General features: G+C 37.6%; 1 protein-coding gene across 1 annotated transcript in view; it reads left to right on the plus strand.

The window, feature by feature from the left end:
* The window catches only part of CDKAL1 (CDK5 regulatory subunit associated protein 1 like 1), a 411527-nt gene that overhangs the window by 153068 nt on the left and 238761 nt on the right, over positions 1–19698 (plus strand). The window contains exon 8 of the mRNA XM_064665704.1: positions 944–1064. Coding sequence (XP_064521774.1) covers positions 944–1064 — 121 coding nt within the window. The remainder of the gene's footprint in view (positions 1–943; positions 1065–19698) is intronic.

The following is a 19698-nucleotide window of genomic DNA, read 5'->3' on the forward strand; positions in this document are numbered from 1 at the left end:
AAGATTTGAGGGATTGTAGCTGTAGCTATCAAAAAGTTTTCAACAAATACATGCTTTCTCTTGCTCCTTCACTGCAAGTAGTGGTTACTTTCCAACTCCATTCAGGAAAGCATTAGCTTTCCCTTGCTGTCTCTCATCTGCCTATTCTAGGCTTTGTGCAGTAAATGATATGTCTTACATTTATACTATGTGTTGCAATAATATACACAATTGTTTTGAGTCTTCATTATTAGTTCTTCCTTCTGAATATCAGCAAACCCTGTCATTTGTGCTCTTTAAATATAGGTCTTGTTGTGGTATGACTGATGTACTGTTGTAGGCAGTTGGTGAAATTATTTGTATTTTACTCTCTGAATATTACTGGTTTCAGGAAAGGAGTTGTGAGGCAGTTTTCTGACCTGCAGTTGTCTTGGTGTGGGGAGGAATATGCTCAAATCTTGGTAATCAGCTTAGCCACGGACATGTTGTCAGGATATGCTTCACAGCACTTTCCCTCAGACTTACACGGTCAGATACCTTTGAAATGTGTTGGTTCTCCATATTACAAGCTAAAAAAGTATTTAGATGCTTATTACCTACTAATTTAGGTTTGAGTGAAATTTTTGGGAAAAATATTTTAATCCTGCCATTTAAATATTACTGCTATGTTGATATTTGCTAGAGAATCTGAAAATGAAACTGCTTAGATCATTTTAATTGGCTAAAACAGAAAATGCAAGTGTGAAAAGATAATTGGATGAAATAATTTGTTCGTTTTAAGATCATGTATTTTACCTGTCAGTGTCTCTTTTTAAATGCTCCAGTTGGTGGAAATAGATTATTACATCTCATTCTCATTTTCAATCTTTGAAGTATAAACACTACTTCTAAAGAAGAGCAAATCAAAACAAATATGATGGGACTTGTTCTTTGTATTGACTGCATTTTTTTGCTTCATTTGAAGGCCATTCTGTGAGACTGCTGGGTCAGAAAAAGGATAATGGAAAACGTCTGGGGGGAGCACGACTGGATTTGCCAAAGATTAGGAAGAATCCACTGATAGAAATAATTTCCATCAATACAGGGTAAGAGTCTTCAAAACTTATAAAACATCCAGTACTACTGAGGAATTCCATTTATATCTTTCTGCAGGCCTAGTGTATTACTCCTAAGCTACACAGAAGGAGGCAGGATGACCACTTTTGAATAGTGAAAGACATGAAATTATATTCTTTCTGGAAAATGAATCCCTGCTTCTTTGGATATGAGAAGAAAAGAGTATAGAGAGAGGTTTTTTTCCCATGTTCTTTTGATTTCTAAGATGGTAGTTCCGGAATATTGTTAGTAGCTCATTAAGATCTGTAAATGTCATTAAGATCCATCTGACGTGATTGTCAGCCCAGATGTATTGATTGCTAAATTAGATATAGTTACTTTTGTCGTGCCCCTCTAATATGTTTAAAGATCAGGAGATATCCTGTATATATTTATTCTTTTCTTTGTTTGAACAAGCTACTCTCTCCTATCAATCAGCAATTTCCCCATAAGACCACAAGCTTCTGTTCTGTATTCCTATTTTGAGGAATTCTATTTTAATCTCCCTTACCTTGATGCTTTCCTTTTCTCAACTCCACTTGGTAACGTCCCATTTTGTCAGTTTACTAAAAAGAAAAAAATAACAAAACAGCAAGAACAAAAGAAATCCCACACAAGTCCTCTTCTGATTTTTGTATCTTCTCCAAGTTGTATAGAAATTTCCCTGATGGCAAGATTTAAAATGCATCGTTCTAGGCATTCCAGGTGGGTGTGAATTTACTGTGTAGAGAAAAAAAATGTGGTGGATCTTTGCCCACTTTGAGTTTAGATTAGCACATTCATAAACATTTCGTAAAAGAGTTTTGCTACTATCTTCTTTCTTACTTCCTTGTCTTTAAGTAATGTGGCCTTCATAATTTGCTGTAAAATATAGTGTGCTATTTAGGTCAGAATACCAGTTCGAATTTTAGTCTGGCTGCTTTTTCTTCCTCTGATTTTTGGTAAATATATGGGTGATGTTTTGTCATATTGCTGAATTATAATAACTTTTTAAACTGCGTTTTCGTGCATGGATTGTTTTTGAAGTCTGGATATGAGCTTTTCTGGTGCAGTTTCTTTAAGTGATCCAAATTCTTTCCCTTATTGGCTTTCCTGTTGACATCTTGTTTGTGCCCACGAAAATGCTTTTTGTGATTAAAAATGAGCAAAGCATTCTTTTACATTTGGCCATGTCTGAGCTGAGTTTCAGATGTTATAAATTTTCCTTTTCCACTAAAATTTATCACAATCTAATGTTATAATATCTTTCTAGTTGTAAATGTTGTCAAGGTGGTAAACTAATTGAGCTATGGTCTTGTTCGTATGTCTTTTGACTTGTAGTAGTGAATTTAAGATGGCAGAATGTATTGCTATTTCTGATACCAGGTTATTGCTACCCTAATTAGAGAGGTTAATACAATAAGGGTACTGTAGGGTATTAGGCAGAGGTGGCTGATGAGAGTAGCAATCATTTAAAAATTCTTTTTAATGTACTTTGAACAGATGTATTTGCATACTGGATTTTGAAAAAACAATTATTTCCCAAATTGATCAAACTGCAGACAATTAACATCTCCTTAAGATGTTACATTAGGAAAACCTTTTCTTCAGGACCTGATAGTTTACAAGCACCAATTGCTTCGCTTAGCGGTTATTGCTGTTCTCAGGTCAATGGAATATGTGTTTTATACCATAAAATAATCTAAAAAATACTAGAAATGACAAAAGTATATTTACTTCATGGAGAATAAAGTCAAATATGACTTGATAAGCATTCTGAAAGCCTGAAACAAACAAGTCAGGTGTATAAGACACCTAAATTAACTAATATCTCAATCTGTTATATTACCTCCTCTCCTGTCTCTCCTGAATTACATTTTTTTGTAATTTTATACTTTCCTGTCTTTCTCTTCCCCTTTCCTCTTCCCCAGCCTCTCCACCTGTGTATTGTAGGTGACGTTTTTGGTTACTATTCTGGGTTTGAAAGTTAAAGCACAGCTTTAGAAAAGCAGCAGTGCTCACGGTTTCTGAAAATACAAAAATGTAACCAATGAAAAACGAGACACATATTACTCACTGTGATTTGCTGTGTTAATTTTATCAGATTTGCCTTACTAGTCTGGCTATGGCAACTTTCAGAACCAATACCATGTTGGAGTCAAGTTGTTTTCTCTGTGTAGAGACTGGAGAAAACTTTGAAGACTAGTTTTTGATACAGTGCTCTTTATTGAGAGATGAGAGTCCTCTTTACTGAGGTGAGTTTGGATCAGACTGTCAGTCTAAAAATAGTAAGAAATACTTGGTTAAAAATAGTGATTTCCTCTTTTGAAATGTGTTTGTCTGATACTGTTGAGCAGCAGCATGAGCAGGGTTTCTCCATGAGGGAGGACAAGAAGGGACCTGAGGATGCCACCAGCACAGGCAGTGCCCACACCCAACCTGATGCCATGGGGCCTGAGCAGTGTGGGCAAAGCTGGGGGCTGGTGGTAGGACCCACCAGCAGTGCCAGACATGACAAATCACAGAATCATAGAATATGCTGAGTTGAAAGGGACACACAAGGATCATGAAGTCCAACTCTTAGCCCTGCACAGGACATTCCTAAGAGTCACACCATGTGCCTGGGTGATGAATTATCACCCGGGGCCTGGGTCTGTCCAGGGACTCTGGTCAGGATCAAGAGGATATGAGCTGGAGACAAGACTCAGGACAAAGGTACAAACAACACAGGTCTGAGGTCCATCCTGGAGATGAGTGCAGGGCTGTAAGCAGGCATGGTAATTAAGCTCAAGCCAGGACAGAGAACATAGGCCTTTGCCTAACTGGGGCTCCTGGCACAGAGCAGGCTGATGGATGCAGCAGCTGAGGCTGGTCAAGTCAGCACTGTGAGAGGCAGTGGTGTATTACCATTTCCACATGGGGTCTTAATTAACTGTTGTCCTCTTCTGTAATTCTGTGGAGGAAGAAAAGGCTTGTTGCAGCATGTATATATATCCCTTATCCCCCAAAATATTGGAGTCTTTAAGGGCTCACACTAACCCCTTTCCCTTTCCAGTAGTAGGAATACTTTTATGTACAAGGACATCTGCCAGCTGGAACTATTCTTGTGAGCATTCAGTAGGCCCACTTTATTTTTGGAGTCTCCAAAAATGCTGATTGTTAAGATATGTCTCGTTCTCATACAACTGTGTCTGAGAACGTGGGCACAATTGAAGTGCAACACTGTAGAATAGAATTTGTTTCTTAACTCAGGATGGTGTCAAATTTGGTAATTAAAACCGTGAGACTACTTGTTATTGATTCCTTCTTCTCTCAGACATGGAGGAAAAAAAAAATCCTGCCTTGAAGGCTTCTTTCTTTGTATAACTGTGAACTTTTTCCTTTCTTATCCATGCACAAATGCAGGCCTACATATGCATACATCCCTCCATGTCTGTTTTCCCCAGACTTTTGCTGTACATGAGCCTCCTCAGGGCTTCCTCAGCTGTTCCTTTGCATGAATCAAGACTATCCTATTGAGGGACAAACATATCCATTACAGTATACAGTCTGTAATAATAATTTAAAATAAACCAAAATGAAAACCCACTAGCTGTAGAATATCTGTGAAGATTAAGTGCTACTTCTGTCTGTTGTGAGCCAGCTCAGAGTTTTCACATGTTTGTACCTAAAAAGGTGTTGCTCTGTCCTTGGAGAGACCAGGGTCTTGTTCAGTGTTTGGCTTTTTTTTTTTTTTTTTTTAAGGTAATGGACAGTTTTTTATACTGTTAATTTTGGTTGCACTGAGGTTTGCTGTTTTCTCCTTTAGAAGTCCAAGCTGTCTTTTTAATTTACCATGGAAGTTAGTGGTTTCTGTCAAGAGACTAGATCTCTAGAGAAAAGCTTCCATCCGAGAAGCAACCTGTTTCAGTTTCCAAGTATGTTTGCAGAGACTATGGTGAGTTACCAGAATGGGGCACAAGAGACTTACTAGACATGATGACACACAAAGATATGTTAATGACTTTTCATTTTTCCATATTCCAGATATATGAGTCCTTACCGTCCCAGTATCCCATACAAGCTGTAGATTGACCTCTGTATTTCACCTCTTGAATAAGAGACCTTTTCTTCCTATACTGTTCGCTTTCTCTGTTATTGCTTAGAAAACTTTTCAACATTGTTCAAATCAATTCTTCTTTTTTTTTTTTTTTTAAAGGAACAGGCATTTAATAAAAACTAGTGATTCTGACAGTGCTTGGATAGTTGTCTTAGTAAGTTTCACAGTAATATTAGGAGACCTGAGCCTGGAAACATTGATTTGTTCCTGTACTCCAAAATAATTTTCCGCTTTGAATTAAGGGCATTTGGTTAAATCTCTTTCACTTTTATTTATGTCGTAAGCATGTTTTGTACAGGTCATCCTCCTGGAACAAGCAAGGTAACAGTAGTAGAATAGCGGGTTAAATGCTGCTTGAAGAAAAGGCAGTTAATTTTTTAACTAATCTCCTAATGTGATTATTCCATCTGTTAGTTTGAAGTAAGGAAGGGAAGTGTTCTCAAATTCATTTTGCATTACAGCTTCATTTCAGTCTAGGGAAAAATCTTTTCTCCTTGTGGTCTAATTGTCATTAGTGCCAGTTTCATAACCCATGTAGCCACTTAGACAGCTCTCTTTAATAAGATCAAGACTTGGTCTTCCACATGTTAATTAATTCTGTATCCTGAACTCTCGGCTCTGTAGCTTGGACTATTACTAATGTATCTGTGTTGTTTGCATGACTTGAGCTCCCTTGTTAGCACTCCTATACGTTTCAAATACAACTTTGTACTTTTTCTGGATACCTTGGGAAGCATGAGAGGAGTGTAGTATCACCTGAATATGAGCCCACACTAGAATTTACTGATGAGTGGGTTTGCCAAAGTGCTTTCCGTATTCTTTCTAAGTTTCTACCTCTCTCTTTCCTGCTGGAGCAGACAAGTTACTGTACTGCTAATGTGACTGGCTAGAGAAGAATGAACACACATTGAACAGGGAATTCAAAATCAAAAGGAACATAGCAGTGTACATGCATGTATTAGATCATCTTGAGAGTGCAGATCTGTTGCAACTCATGTCAAACTTGCAGTGTGAACATATCTAAAAGGCCAAGTCTCTGTCCAGGTTTTTCTGGTTTTCTCCCTTATACGAAGACACTGCATGAATCCCATATATTCTCGAGTCTCATTCTCTTGTTACTTTTCTAGATTTCCCTATAAAGAAGCTATTCAGAGGACAGGAAGATGTTTAGGATTCAGCCCAGCAAACATGAGCATCTGGGTTTGAGTGTATTTCTGAGAACAACAGTCACACTGAGGCAACTCTGTAATTCAGTGCAAGCACTGTCCACTTATCAATCTTCACATCTGTGTATGTTTTCTTTTGAGAGAAGGGATTTAAAAGCATTATTAAAGTGAAAAATAAGTTCAAATTACCCATCCAATCAAGCTTGATAGATTATTCCTGTAGTGCTAGAGCAGCTTAGAGAATATCAGCACGATACCTTATGTCAGAAAGATTTTCAGATCTGCTTTTGTGTCTTAAATATAACACTTCAAACTTAGTGCTGAGGAACTGCAACCTTTCTCCTCACAGGAAAGTCCTTGCTAGCAAACTTTTTATTAAGAGTGAACATACATAGTAGTGCTTAAAAGCTTGATTTGTCTTCCTAATTTTGTAGGTTTGTTTTAAGCCAATCTTTGAAGTTCTCAAGTGGCGGTCGTTCAAAATATTTCTAAGCTGCCTAAGGATCTGAATCTAGCACAAGAATTAAAAAAAAAAGTAGTTCTACATACGGTATTTGGTTTGTTTCATGAATCAAGTAACAAAAAATCCAGCATTAAAATAAGCTATAAAGTTACTATTGTCAATCCTGATTTTCCCATGCAGGAATATTTCCCTAGTTGTGAATTGTGAAAGGTTAAAATTCTCTTCTTTCATAATTTTCTCTTATAAGCAGCTTTTTCAGTTTTATGATGAATTGGGGAGTATGAGGATTTAATTTTCTTGAAGAGTTGCATTTTAATTTTGTCTGAGGTCAAGTAATAGTTCTTCTATAGATTTGTCATGGTTTGAGATAGCCCCAAAATCCAATCCCTAGCTCCATTCCCCCTCCCACATCTCAACCTAATGTGAGATGGGTTTTTTCCAGACAAAACACACCAGACTCAAAGTGGGGGAAAGGGAAATATATTACAATGACTGTACAAATAAATACCATATCACATTATACACACGATTATAACTATCTCTACCATGACATATAGTATTTACAGTGATCAGATCTCTTCTCCCCTCCAAATAAAAGTCCAGGAGGGAAAGAAGGACAGATCCCTTCCAGTCCTTAAGCAGCAGCTCCTCTTCTGTCCTCCATGCAGCAGTAACTGGGTTGTTGTAGCTGGATCTCTGTTCAACATACACAAGGGGGTCTCCAAGCCCCTCGGCTCTCCTTCGGTCCAAGCGAAGGCCTCACCTGTGGACTGCCAGCAGGGACAAGACTCGCATCACCACAGGCATATCACGAAATGCAGGGGCATCTTCGTGAAAGTCCCTTCCTCAGGGGATTCAAATTCCCGTTTGCAGAGCTCCGTGCTCTGTCTCCAGGCAGCGGGGAGGGCGAAGCCCTCCTCCACATTCCTTTGGCTGTCCTGGTCCAGCTTCAGGACGCCTTTGAGCTTCTTAGCTCCTCTCTGTAAGTGCTGTAGCACTCCAAGGCTCTTCCAAGTAAGAGTCCATCATCTTCCTCCTTCCAGGAGGTCTCAAAGGAGTTTTGGGGGGTCTGGTACAGCTTTACCCCAAACTCTGTCTCTCTGCTGCTCTCTTCTTCTCCTCCCTTTCCAGGAGTCTTCTCTCCAGTGCTGCATGTTGTTTCTGCTGCTCCTTCAGTTCAGGTCCTTATCTCTGGCTCTCTGCCACCGTTTCTCTGGTCAGTGTCGGCTGCTGTTTTGTGCCCATGGAGAAAACATCTCCCAGCATAACTACAGGCACCCAGCCCAGCTTTATGCTGTTCCAGGTCCCTGCAGCCCCCCAGCCAGGGGCTGGGAGGGGGCCAGAGGCCCCAAGGGGCTTAGAGCCCCTACCTCGTGGCTCACAACATGGCCACCTCTCCTACAACAACCAAAACTATAACTCTTCTCTTCCGGTCAGTTTGTGAGATGTTGACATTTCTGCAGGAGTGCCCATTGAGTAGAATTTCAAAACTTCCAGAGGTTTCCACCCCTTGGGGTCTACCACTTTTCAGCCTCTGGGGAAAATCAAAGTCCAAACCACGACAAGATTTCAGTTCAGCATTTGCTTAGGTTTGAATATATAAAATACCCTGGAGTTGTATGTCCATGAAAGTGCAGGTAATTCTGGTTTTGTTTTGTTGTGTTTTTTTTTTTTTTTTCAAATTTGCCAAAAAGAAGAGTTCATAAACGTAAATGAAATGCTTTCAACTCTCTAATTTTTTAATGTGGTTATCCGAAATATTTACTTTAGTTACTTTTTGTCACATTTAAAACTTGACAGCACTAGCTAGTTTTCTTCTTCCTTACTTTTAGTGATTAATAAACAGGTATCTGTGAGGTGTTAAATTGCAAAAAAAAATGTAAAATGATGCTGGTAAGAGATCTGGAAAGTTTTTGGTGGTATTCAAGGATTCATTTTGCTATAGATAGCTGTCATTGAATCAGCACGTATTTCCAGCTGCTTTTGTTGTTAAAAGTAGATCATATTCCCATATCATTGCTGCAATTGGCGAGATGACTCAACAACAACAACTATCAGTAGGTTCCCCAGATGATAGTAGGTAAGGAGGGCAGTGACATCATCTCAAAAATGAGGGGATTGCAAACAGAAAGATCAAGAAGAGAAGCACAGGGGCTCTATTTGCTTACTCTGATGGAGGAATAGTTATTGCTTCCAAATCATTTGATGCCATTACACTGACAGATGTGTAGAGTCCAGTCAGAACAGTATTTATTCCTTTGCCAGCATAAGATACTCCAGAGAAAGATACTGATGGCCTTGGGAACGCTTGATGATGCCACTGCAGTTTTTGTCAGTGAAATGTGCATTAGTTATTAGTCTGACAGTACTGCAGGGAGTCAAGTTAGCAGGCTCAGGTGCAGAAGCAGAGGCCCAGGAGCACATGACATGAAATTGAACTATTGCAGACAGAGTCGGGAGATGGGTCTAATGAAGTTAAGGGTCCAGTATTTCTCGGTTTTGTTTTACCTTGGTTCTTGTCCAGCTATATCAGAGAGATGCTGCATGGCTACACTGGCTTGGGCTTATAGTGCTGATCCTGCAATATTCTGCTCCTGCTCTACCAGTTCAGAGTGTCTCTTCTCCAGAAGTCAGGCCTGCTCCTCCCCTTGTGTTACAATACAACTTTCCATTTTCATATGGAGACCCGTATACCATGGAGTGACTGCAGATGGACACTAGTATTTGGCACTGAGGAGCTCTCTGCAAGAAAGGGAACTGAACATCGTGGACATGATCATAAACAGGCAGCACTCAGTGCTGATTAACTGAATATAGTCTAGCCAGTCTGAAGAGTGATTTAAAATTAATATTTAGCGAAGTAGTATAGAGATCAACAAGGATGCACTAGATTTTTTCTAATTACAGTAACAAGTTACTGTTTGTTAAGTCCATAAAAAGAGGCCCTTATTATGATTGTTTAATCCCCAAACTCTTGCAGTGGCCTGTGTTGCCTGTCCAGTTTTTTGGCTAATTGAACTGTTTGACCTAGATTTCTACCTTTTTGTGGCATTCAGCAAACATTATCTACACCTGTGGGTCCACCTTTGAAAATGCTTTGTGGATTCTTATCACCTCTGACTCCTTTGTAACAGGGATGAGTTTTCTGGAGTCACCATCTTAAAACCATACCAAAACATCTTTGATTTCTCAGAAAAGGACGTTGCGGCTTAAGTTTGACAACTTGTGAAGCCAATGCATTTCTCTGCTGGAATTAGTGGGACATTTCAGTAATAATCTCATCAGTTCAGCAGAAGAACTGCTATTTTTTTGGCTTTCTATGTTTACTCTTGTGAACTCAAATCTGTTCCTTAGTACAATGTTATCTCTAGATAAAAATATAGAGTGTGTTGGAAAATGAAAATCCTTCTGGTATGTGAAAAATCACCTAGTGTTTGACAGTGATAGGCTTGGTTTTTTGGCAACTGATTATATACTTTTGTATATCCAGCTATGACACAATGTATTCATCATTTCCATCTTCTAAAATACTGCTGTCCCCATTTTGAATGGATAGCCTGAATTATAAATCTTTTCATACTTGGCAAACATCTCTGATTGAATACTTACGAGGTTGAATTCCATATCTTCAATTTACCTGATTTAGTTTGTTCATTAATGACATACAGATTTTCTATATTTTAATGTTTTACTTTTCAAGGTAAGTGACACTGCAGTTGAAAGAAGATTTTAATTTTTAGAATAAAAGATCAAAACATGTTTTGATCTACATTCAATATTATGCTTGGAAAGGCAAAATAATTTTTTTCTGGTGATTATAATAATATAGTTAGTATATGATTATATGTTGTATTTACTTTTACTTTAGTTCAAGATAAATGCTTAGAGTGAACTCCCCAGGAAATATGAAGTTATACAATTACTTTGGCCCTACCTTAGCTTATAATATTGAAATGGGTACTTTGCATAACTGTTTAGCTCAAACATGTATGACATGCTAGACCCTATTGTGCCAGTTACCTTCAGGAAATAGGGAAGGTAGAAAATCTAGAAGGATAGTGTATGTGTTTTTGAAAGAAAACCTCTGCTTTTTCGTTTATATTTTAGTCAGTATTTGCATGTACATATATTTAGATTTTAGCTATAGTATACCAAGTGTGTATTTCAACTATTCATGTACCACATATCAATCTGTTCTTTGGCACAATTCACAAAATCCTTTACATAATGAAAATGATAGATGACATAGTTGTGTGTATCTAGGCATTTTAATTCTAATCATAAAATCTGAAAAGCTAGTAGTCCAAAGCTTGCAGAAACCACACTGCTGTAACTGAGGGAAAAGGCAAAACAGTTGTTTACCACAGAAAGTTTTAACAATCTACTTTTTTGCCTAAGGTCTCTTTCCACTGCAACTTACTGTAACTCACAGCCAAGGTCATTATTTCCTAATTAGATATTCAAACAGCGTATTGATGACACACTCTGAAAGATTGCTCTTTTTTCAGTTATTACTAATTCACATTTGTTTAAGGCATATAAAATTATATGTAACAGTCTGCTACAGAAAATGCTACAAAATCTCTAGGTGCTTGATGGTAACAATTTCACTGAAAACGTGGGAAAAATCATGGTGTGTCAGACGGAGGTGGATATATCAGTGGGGCTCACCTTCTGGTCTTGCCAGCTGTTGTGCTCATAGTCATTTCTGTTCTCTCTGTGTCTGTCTTGTTTCTGCGTCCCCATTGCTGAGATGTGCCTGCTCACCTACTCTTCCTCGTGCAGAAAAGTATTGCATTTTGCTAGTTAGTTTCCTTAAGCAGCTTATGTAGAAAGGTAATTGAAGAAAGCCGAAAAGAAAGTAGATGGATTGGGCCAGAAAAGAGCTGTTTCCTCCATCCTGAGTAGCTTGATTTCTGTCTTCTCCCAAGCATCAAAGCAACTGATTTTGTGGGGTGCTTCCTTCAGTGCCAAGAAACCCAGCTTGTGATGCAACTTACTGTTAATTGTTCATTGAAATCAACAGCTGATGGCAGAGGAGTTACCCCTTGTCTATATTGGTGGAGGTGGCCATGGTCCTTCTCATTCCACAGTAGTATTAGGCCTGGTCAACTTTTTTTGACTGTCTGGAGTTTAGTATGATAAATTCCCTTTTGCTGTTGATATATTCAATTTCTCTTGCTGTTGCCCATGGTAGTTCTGATATTTGCACTAGTCTGTATTATACAAAATTGCTTTGATGAATAGTGAATAGGATGTAGATGTTTTGTGGATCCTTCTAGAGTAAATATCTGCTACCATGCTAACCTGAAAGGAAGATGATCTTGAATTCAAGAAGATCCCTCACAAAAAGAAAGATTTTTATACATAAAAAGTTTATTAAATACCTGTATGAAATACATAATTAGGATATAATTTTTTCACTATTTGCCTGAAACAAGCTAATTTTTTCTCTTATGCTTTATGAGTGCTGTTTTTCAGCTTTGTACGTTTTCATGATTTCTGCCACCGTTACTCTCTTTACAATGCTACTTTCTCGTTTTTAGAGTATTCAGTGCTTGAACTCACTTTTTTGAATTTCAGTTCTATCCCTGAGATTTCAAGTACAGAACTTGTGAAAACCCTTAGCTATAGCCTTAGAATTTCTCTGATGTCATGCTGTCAATGACAAAATAATCCTGAACTGGGCTTCTTTACTTTCCCCATACGGATTAGAGCATGATCCCCTGCCAAGAATAATTTTGAGAGGAAAGAAATTTATAGGGTTCAAAGGGTCTTTAAAAGACTAGTACATCAAATACCTGCAGTTGTGACATCATTTGTGGTATGACTTGAAGACTTGTATTAATTTCTGAGATTGTATTTTTCATTGCTCTTGTTAAATGCTGTTTGAATGGGTCTAGAATAAGCATGCATTTAATGAATGTCCTATTCCAAGAAGTGTTCAGCCAATCGTTCATTAAGTTTGCTGACATATGTCACCTAAGAATTCTTCCTGTAAATAGTTGCTTCTTTGGCTTTATTCTGCTATTCAAAGTGACATACAATGGCAACTCCATACTATATTCTAATACTGCCAGCTGTACTGTAACACATATTTTTAATTTCGCTGTTGTTGTGATGATGGATTTCTTCAATGGTGCTATTTGGTGACATGTCAAAGTAAACTGACATCTAATCTACATCATCCACTCGGCTCTTTACGTGGTCCAATCATATGCAGTTCGTGTGCAGTGAGGTTTTTCAGTGGAGTCAGAAGGTGCATGTTGGTAAAGTTCTTTGCCATAGGGAAAAACATGATGACACATTGTTTGTACACAAGCATTACTGGCCTTGAAATCTTGCTGTGCAGTTTTCTATGCTCATGCTATTTTTTTGAGCTCTCAGTTTTTGAGAAATGCTGTTTAAGTACACGTAAATTCTACAAGTATTTTTTTCTGGGTCATGAAAACTTCCTCTTTTGAGTCTGCTGAATGACTTCTGCATTGAGTTAGAGGAAAATAGTTCATTTTGATTGTTTCCATTTTTGCACTTTTGCCTCCCTTAGGTTATTTCCTCCCAGCCTCACAAATTTGAACATTTTCTGCATATAGTGCCATAGTTAGTTTAAAATTTGCATCAGATCTTCTCCTTATACATTTTGATACATTTCCTTTTGCTCTTGTGTACATCCCATTTTGAGAAAATTTGCTATTTCACACTTCATTTAGAAGACTTAGTAAGACTCATAAAAGTTGCCAGAAATCACCATGCAATTCTCTAAACTCCAGTACACCACACAACTTGCAAGTCAGTGAGAAAAACAGCAGTAATCACATGCTCCAACTGCGTCATCTCATTAAAACTTTGGGCAGCTCCAGGCATATTTGTGCTCCTCCGTCACTAGGTGGCTTCCCACACTACGCAGTTCTGTGACTCTCTTAACCCAAGAGGAAGATCACCAGAATTTAACACAGTTCGCAGTTTTCAAGTTAAGCTACATGAGGGAAAGGTTAGGGGTGTGTGTAAAAAAACTTGATTTTGCTTTGTGTAACTACGACATATAGTTTCCTGCAGTTTCAGCTCATTCCTTTCAGTGCTACATTCCTAATTATTTTGAAGACCAATTCAGAAAATGAGAACTTTAATATCCTGGAACCTGACTGCAGGTTAGCACACAGGCGATTTCCTGCCTACCTCCTGGGCAGATGCTTACTGACAGAAGTGGTTTTGGATCACACAGTGAGCTACGTTTTCTAGTCTGTTTGAATGAGAAGAGGTCATTTTGAAGTTGTTGGCAATTTCATATATCCATAATTCTGACATCAGTATGCTTTCTGAGGTTGGAGATAAATTCCTCCTTGCTGAGCGTCCCTTCTCTTAACGCCCACATACGTGTTTCCTAAGAGAAATCTGGACAAAATCCTGAGAAACATTTTATTCATTTCTCAGATTACAGTAAATACTGACAAATAAACTCCTGTGTCATACTTATAATTGATAGTGTGTTGCCCTTTAGCCCCAGCTTTTCCCATTAAAAAAAACAAACTAGAAAAAAAAAAGACAAGCACTAGAGAAACCATTGTTTCGCAAAAACACTATCTTGCTGAATGTTAGTATGAGAAATGCCTGTGTTTTATGTACTCATTATTCTTGGGGTTTTAATATCCTGTTTTAAGGTGTTGTACAACTTAAGTGTTTAAAGCTAAGTGCTCATGCCTTAGCTTTAAGGCTCATCAGCAGAATCAGATTACTTTTAGTTGCCTAATAATAATAACAACGATCTATTTTGCAAACATCGGTATGACTTCTTAAATGCCACTAAAAATGAAAACAGCTTGTCAAACAGTCTGATTGAAGTGTCTCTTGTGCCCTTTCAGGTCAAGGTGGAATTTGTTTTGGAGACCAGATGGGGAAATGTGTTTAGGGAAGTGTAAAAATAAGAATCAGATTTGGGAAATGTCTTGTGCTTGAATTTGTTCTTAGACTTGACCTGGAGATAATTTTAATGGAAAAATAGTTTTCCCTGAATAAGATGTGTGGTCTTCAATAAAATCTGTATTTGGCATTATCTGTCAAGTACACGAAGGCATGTTTTTATGATAATCTCATTGACATGTGTGAATTTATAAGATTTGAAACATAGGGAGGAGTAGGGCACTTAACTGTACTATCAGTATGTGACATAAGAGCAAAATCCCTGAAGTAAAGGTGCTTTTAGAAAAAAACTAAACAAATAATAATTGTAAAGTTGAATATAAAGATTGTGCATGGCAGGTAATGGCAGGTAATGGGTGACATAAAATCCAATGTGACATGTTCCAGGATTATTAATATTATTTCATGTGTTTTGTATGTGATAGTATCTTTCTTTGTATGGCTCCTTTATGTGGGAAAGAAAAAATTAAAACTTAACACCCTTTAATCTTGACATTTATTGTGAAGTTCCAATAAGCTGCAAGTTTTTAACCTGTTGGCTTACAAGCTTACTTTTAAGATAATTTACATTATCTCTATTATTTCTTGATCTGTTAATGTTATTGAAAAGTCTCACGATCTGCATATTTTCTACATTATTATTCTTGACTGTTCTTGAAATGATACAATTTTTTTGAAAAGATAAGGTTCCTAATTGTAAAAATAAGTTGCACTGAGTTCAGTGATAGTTTTATTTGTGCTTCAGATACTCAACAGAAAAGTAAAATGCTTAGAGCACATTTTTGTGTTCCTCCTCCTTTTGCTTTTACTACAAGATGCATGTTAGAAGAGCTAGTGTTTGTACCAAGAATAAATAAGTTTAAAAGAGGCACTTGAAGGGTCCCCTCCCCCCAATGATGCAATTTCGGCAGTAAATGGTAAATTTTTGTGGACACACAACTTTTTTTCCCAACAGGGTGTCTTAATAAAAACCTGTTGAAATATTTGCTTTAAATTTTCTTCTGACTAGTTGTTTTAGTTTTTTTCCATTGCACCAAGATGAATCATATCTAATAAATCACTTTTTTTTTTTACTAATTATCTGCTAGTCCAAATGAGATTGAGCTCTTGAGTTTCAGGTCCCTTCAGGATCAACTTATATCTCTGTAAGTTGCTGCCTTAGGAACTGAGGGTACTCAGCAGATCACAAAAAATACTCTGAGGTGTTTCTGCACTCCTGTGCTGCAGAGCGCTATGCACAGTACTGTACAAAGTGGGGAGAAGGGAAAGTCATGACAAACAAAAGGTAATTACTTCCTCTGTCAACTTGATACCAATTATGGAATGGAAAACCATGTCTGTTTTGCATTGTTTTTTTTTTTTTTTTGTCTAGGAGGTGGTTTCTTTTTGAGTAGAAGAGTACAAATGCAGAAGTGAAGATTTGAGAAGTGCCTGGAGACAGTCCCACCGTAACTGATTCACAGTTGTGTGTGGGATTAACTGGACTGGATTAGTTCACTGACTAGAGAAGATCTTTCACATGTTCCCTCTCTCTTTACAGAGATCACCCATTAGTTCCCTTATTCAAGCTGTCATCTTTGTTTTTCCTTGAGTCCAGACTCAATTGATTGGAAGAAAAAAAGGTGGCAAAGTAAGATCTTAGATTCATATTTAGACTATAACAAAAAATAGTTTTATAACTTTTTCAGTGTGCTAGTACCTGTTACCTCACCAGAGTGAGGCTTGTACAAGTGCTCTGTATTCCCTTCTGCTCTGATAATAATAGTGTATTAGTGTACAGTAATAGTGTATAGTTAATACTGTAAGATGTAAAGAAGGCTTCAGTCAAATAAGAATCAACTACTGTGTCTAGAAAATTAAGATCCGGTGTTTCTCTATCCGTATGAAGTGTATTGGTAGATAAAATTCCCCAAAGTTAACATCAATATGTCAGGTACTGTTCTTGAAGTGTTTCATAGGTTTGATGGAGCTTCTGACTAATCATTACATAAACCATTTTTCCAAACATGAAAGACCTATATGGACTGAGCCTAAATTTGACAGTTATAGTCAGCAGTGTAACATTAACTTGTGTTTATCATTGTGTGAAGGAGGCAGCTCTTTAGATCTCTGTTTAATCTGTTCTTTTTCCTTTGGCTTATTTCCATCTTTAGGGACTCACCTTGTTGTCCTGTATAGCAAGAACGAATCCAAATGAAACAGCCCTGGCAGCATGAGCTTGCATGATGAAAGCAGAATTTTGTGTTTGGTTGCTGTTAATGTCCTGTCTTGCAAACACAACTGCAAGTCTGAAAGCTGCTGCTTTCCTGTTTGCTTATTATTGTCAAGGAGTTAAGAAACCAGGCTGCCTGTTGGTGGGATTGTGTCAGTGTTACTTCAAACAGGCTTTATCCTTACAAACGGAGTTCAGTTGTCTGACTTTTAGAGAGCAATTTTCTCTGCTGTTGCCATATTTGGTTTTGACTTCAGAATAAGGAACGGTTGCTCTTGGAGGGGTGGTGATAAGAAGTGAAAATCCAATTTTTTAATTTTTTACCTCTTTTGATCATGATTAATTAGAATGATTTATTATTCTTTCCAGAATCACTGTTGTTTGCCCATTTTAGGGAGGTTCTCAGTGTCTACATCAGGAGTGGTTACGGACTTTAAGTCTTTACTCTATATCTTGAATACACTGAATGAAAGTGGAGGAAAAATGCATTATGCTACTAGGAATATGGTTAAGAGCTTTGCCCCTGAAACTTAATATCAGCACTGAAATCATCATTCATGTTTAGGTAAAACACAAAACTTACTGCGAGGTTAGCCTAAAATATGAAACTCTATCCCATACGTCTCATTACCTTCTGTTTAAAATGTGGAAACCACGTTTTTAAACCTTGTTTTCACAAATAAAAGCATATGATAAACATGACCCAGCAAAGGAGGCCAACAGCCTCTTGGACTGCACTCAGCAGAGTGTCTCCAGTGGGTGGAGGGAGGTCATCTCTCCACTCTGCTCAGCCCTGGTGAGGCACACCTGGAGTACTGGATCAAGATCTGGGCTCTGCAGTACAAGGGAGGCATCGAGACACTGGGGCACTGAAGGGCCATGAAAGTGATCTCAGTGTGTGTGGGTGTAAAGAGGATAGAACCAGGCTCTTCTCAGTGGTGTCCAGGGACAGAGCAAGAGGTAGTGGGCACAAATTGAAATACAAGAAATTTTATTTAAATGTTAGAAAAAACTTCTTTTACAGTAGAGGTGATTGAACAGTGGCAGAGGCTGCCCAGAGAGGGTGTGGAGTGTCCATCCTTGGTGAAAATCAAAGCTGCCTGGTCATGGTACTAAACAACCTGCTCTAGTTGCCACTCCTTTGAGCAGTGAGGTATTGGACTAAATGATCTCCAGAGGTCCCTTCCCACCTCAACCACTCTGTGATATTTTAGATAAATATAAACAGAAACAGAGAAACCCACAAGGATTTAGATACAAAACTGTGGATGTTGATGGATTTGCTTAATGCTTACTCCAGAGGTAAATGTTGTGGTTTGACACTTCAGAAAGTAATACCCTAAATTAAGGGTTCCCTGTCCCATGCAGAATGCATCCTCATTTCCTGACTTAAAAGCATTTCCTGTGCAATTCTGTAGGCCTGGTCAGCCTCAGGAAAGAGGAACTCTATTTCCAAATTCTTTGCCTGCTAGGCAGAGTGAAATATTCCCACTGGAAATAAACACCCCACGCTTCTGTCTCTGTAACTTAACATGTTGAATTTCATGAGCTTGATTTACAAGAGCTCAATGCTTTGTAAAGAAAAATAATTTTTCTGAATTTGTCCTTAAAAACATATGTTTTTTATTTTTTCTGAAGTAACCATGTAGAATTTTGGTTTTAGGCTTTATTTTCAACACACTGGATGAGATGTAGAGTTTTAGCTTTTTGTTTTCTTTTTCTTTTTTTTTAGGAAGTTTGTTGATGTCTGTGTGGACTTTGTGAAAAGAAGCTATTTAAGCAAAGGTCAAGTACAAAATTGTCACTCATCACATGCTTATCTAGCTTATTTTTAAACTAATACACAAGTGTCTAAGTATCACATGGTCTTTCTTGCATTGCAGACTGGAGCCAGACCTGGTGTCTTTTCTGTTTTTAAGATAAACGTCTAGTGGTTTTTGTTTTCAGTGACTCTGTTTGTGAGTCATGTATGTCATGTAATGTTGCTTTGTTTCTGAAGTTTATAATTTTGCAGAAGGTAGATTGAGTCTCCACATTTTAGCTTGGTAGTAGGCTGAAAACTGCAGCTGGGGAATGTTTACTGAAGGGTTTGTTTAGTCATTCACATTCCTCTGTTCCTACAGTTTGGTTTAGATCATTTGTTAAAGAACTTAAAGAAGAACTCCCTTTATTATTGGTGTAGAGGCTTTTTTTTTCCTGCAAGTTAGGGTTTTAAACTGATTTTTTTAAAATTTATTTTTCCTTTCCAAAACTATACATCACTTACTTTTCTAAATAGCAAGTATGGGTAAAATAATATAGTGATTTATAACTAGTCAAATACATATTGAAACTTTTGTCTTTTGTTTTAGGTATATCCTAATTATTTAGTAAAATAAAATGCAATTACTTTTGAAATTTTGTTTTTAATTTACCAGTTAAGTGAGGAAGAGTGTAAAGGAAAGGTTTAAGTTATAGAGAGAAAATATTACAAATTAAACTATTTATGTAAGTATCAATATCTTTAGGAAAGGTCAGCTGTGTAGTTGGTTCATATTTAGTGAAGTAACTTAGAATTCTGTAATTCACAATAATACAGCGATGTCTGTCCACCAAGCACACTGTAAATGTGTAAATAATCCTTGATTCTGAATTAAAGGTATGAAGTGATGTCTTCATTAGGCTTGGCCATTTTGCTTGAACAGAAGACATAAGCTGGTGTTGTGCCTGTTGGCCTGTATCTGCAATTTGTAGGGAAATAGTAGGTTTGCAAGAAAGTCTTGCTGTATCTGCAGCTGATCTCAGAAGT

Source organism: Pseudopipra pipra, chromosome 1, assembly GCF_036250125.1.
Source record: "Pseudopipra pipra isolate bDixPip1 chromosome 1, bDixPip1.hap1, whole genome shotgun sequence".
NCBI classification, from domain to species: Eukaryota; Metazoa; Chordata; class Aves; order Passeriformes; family Pipridae; genus Pseudopipra; species Pseudopipra pipra.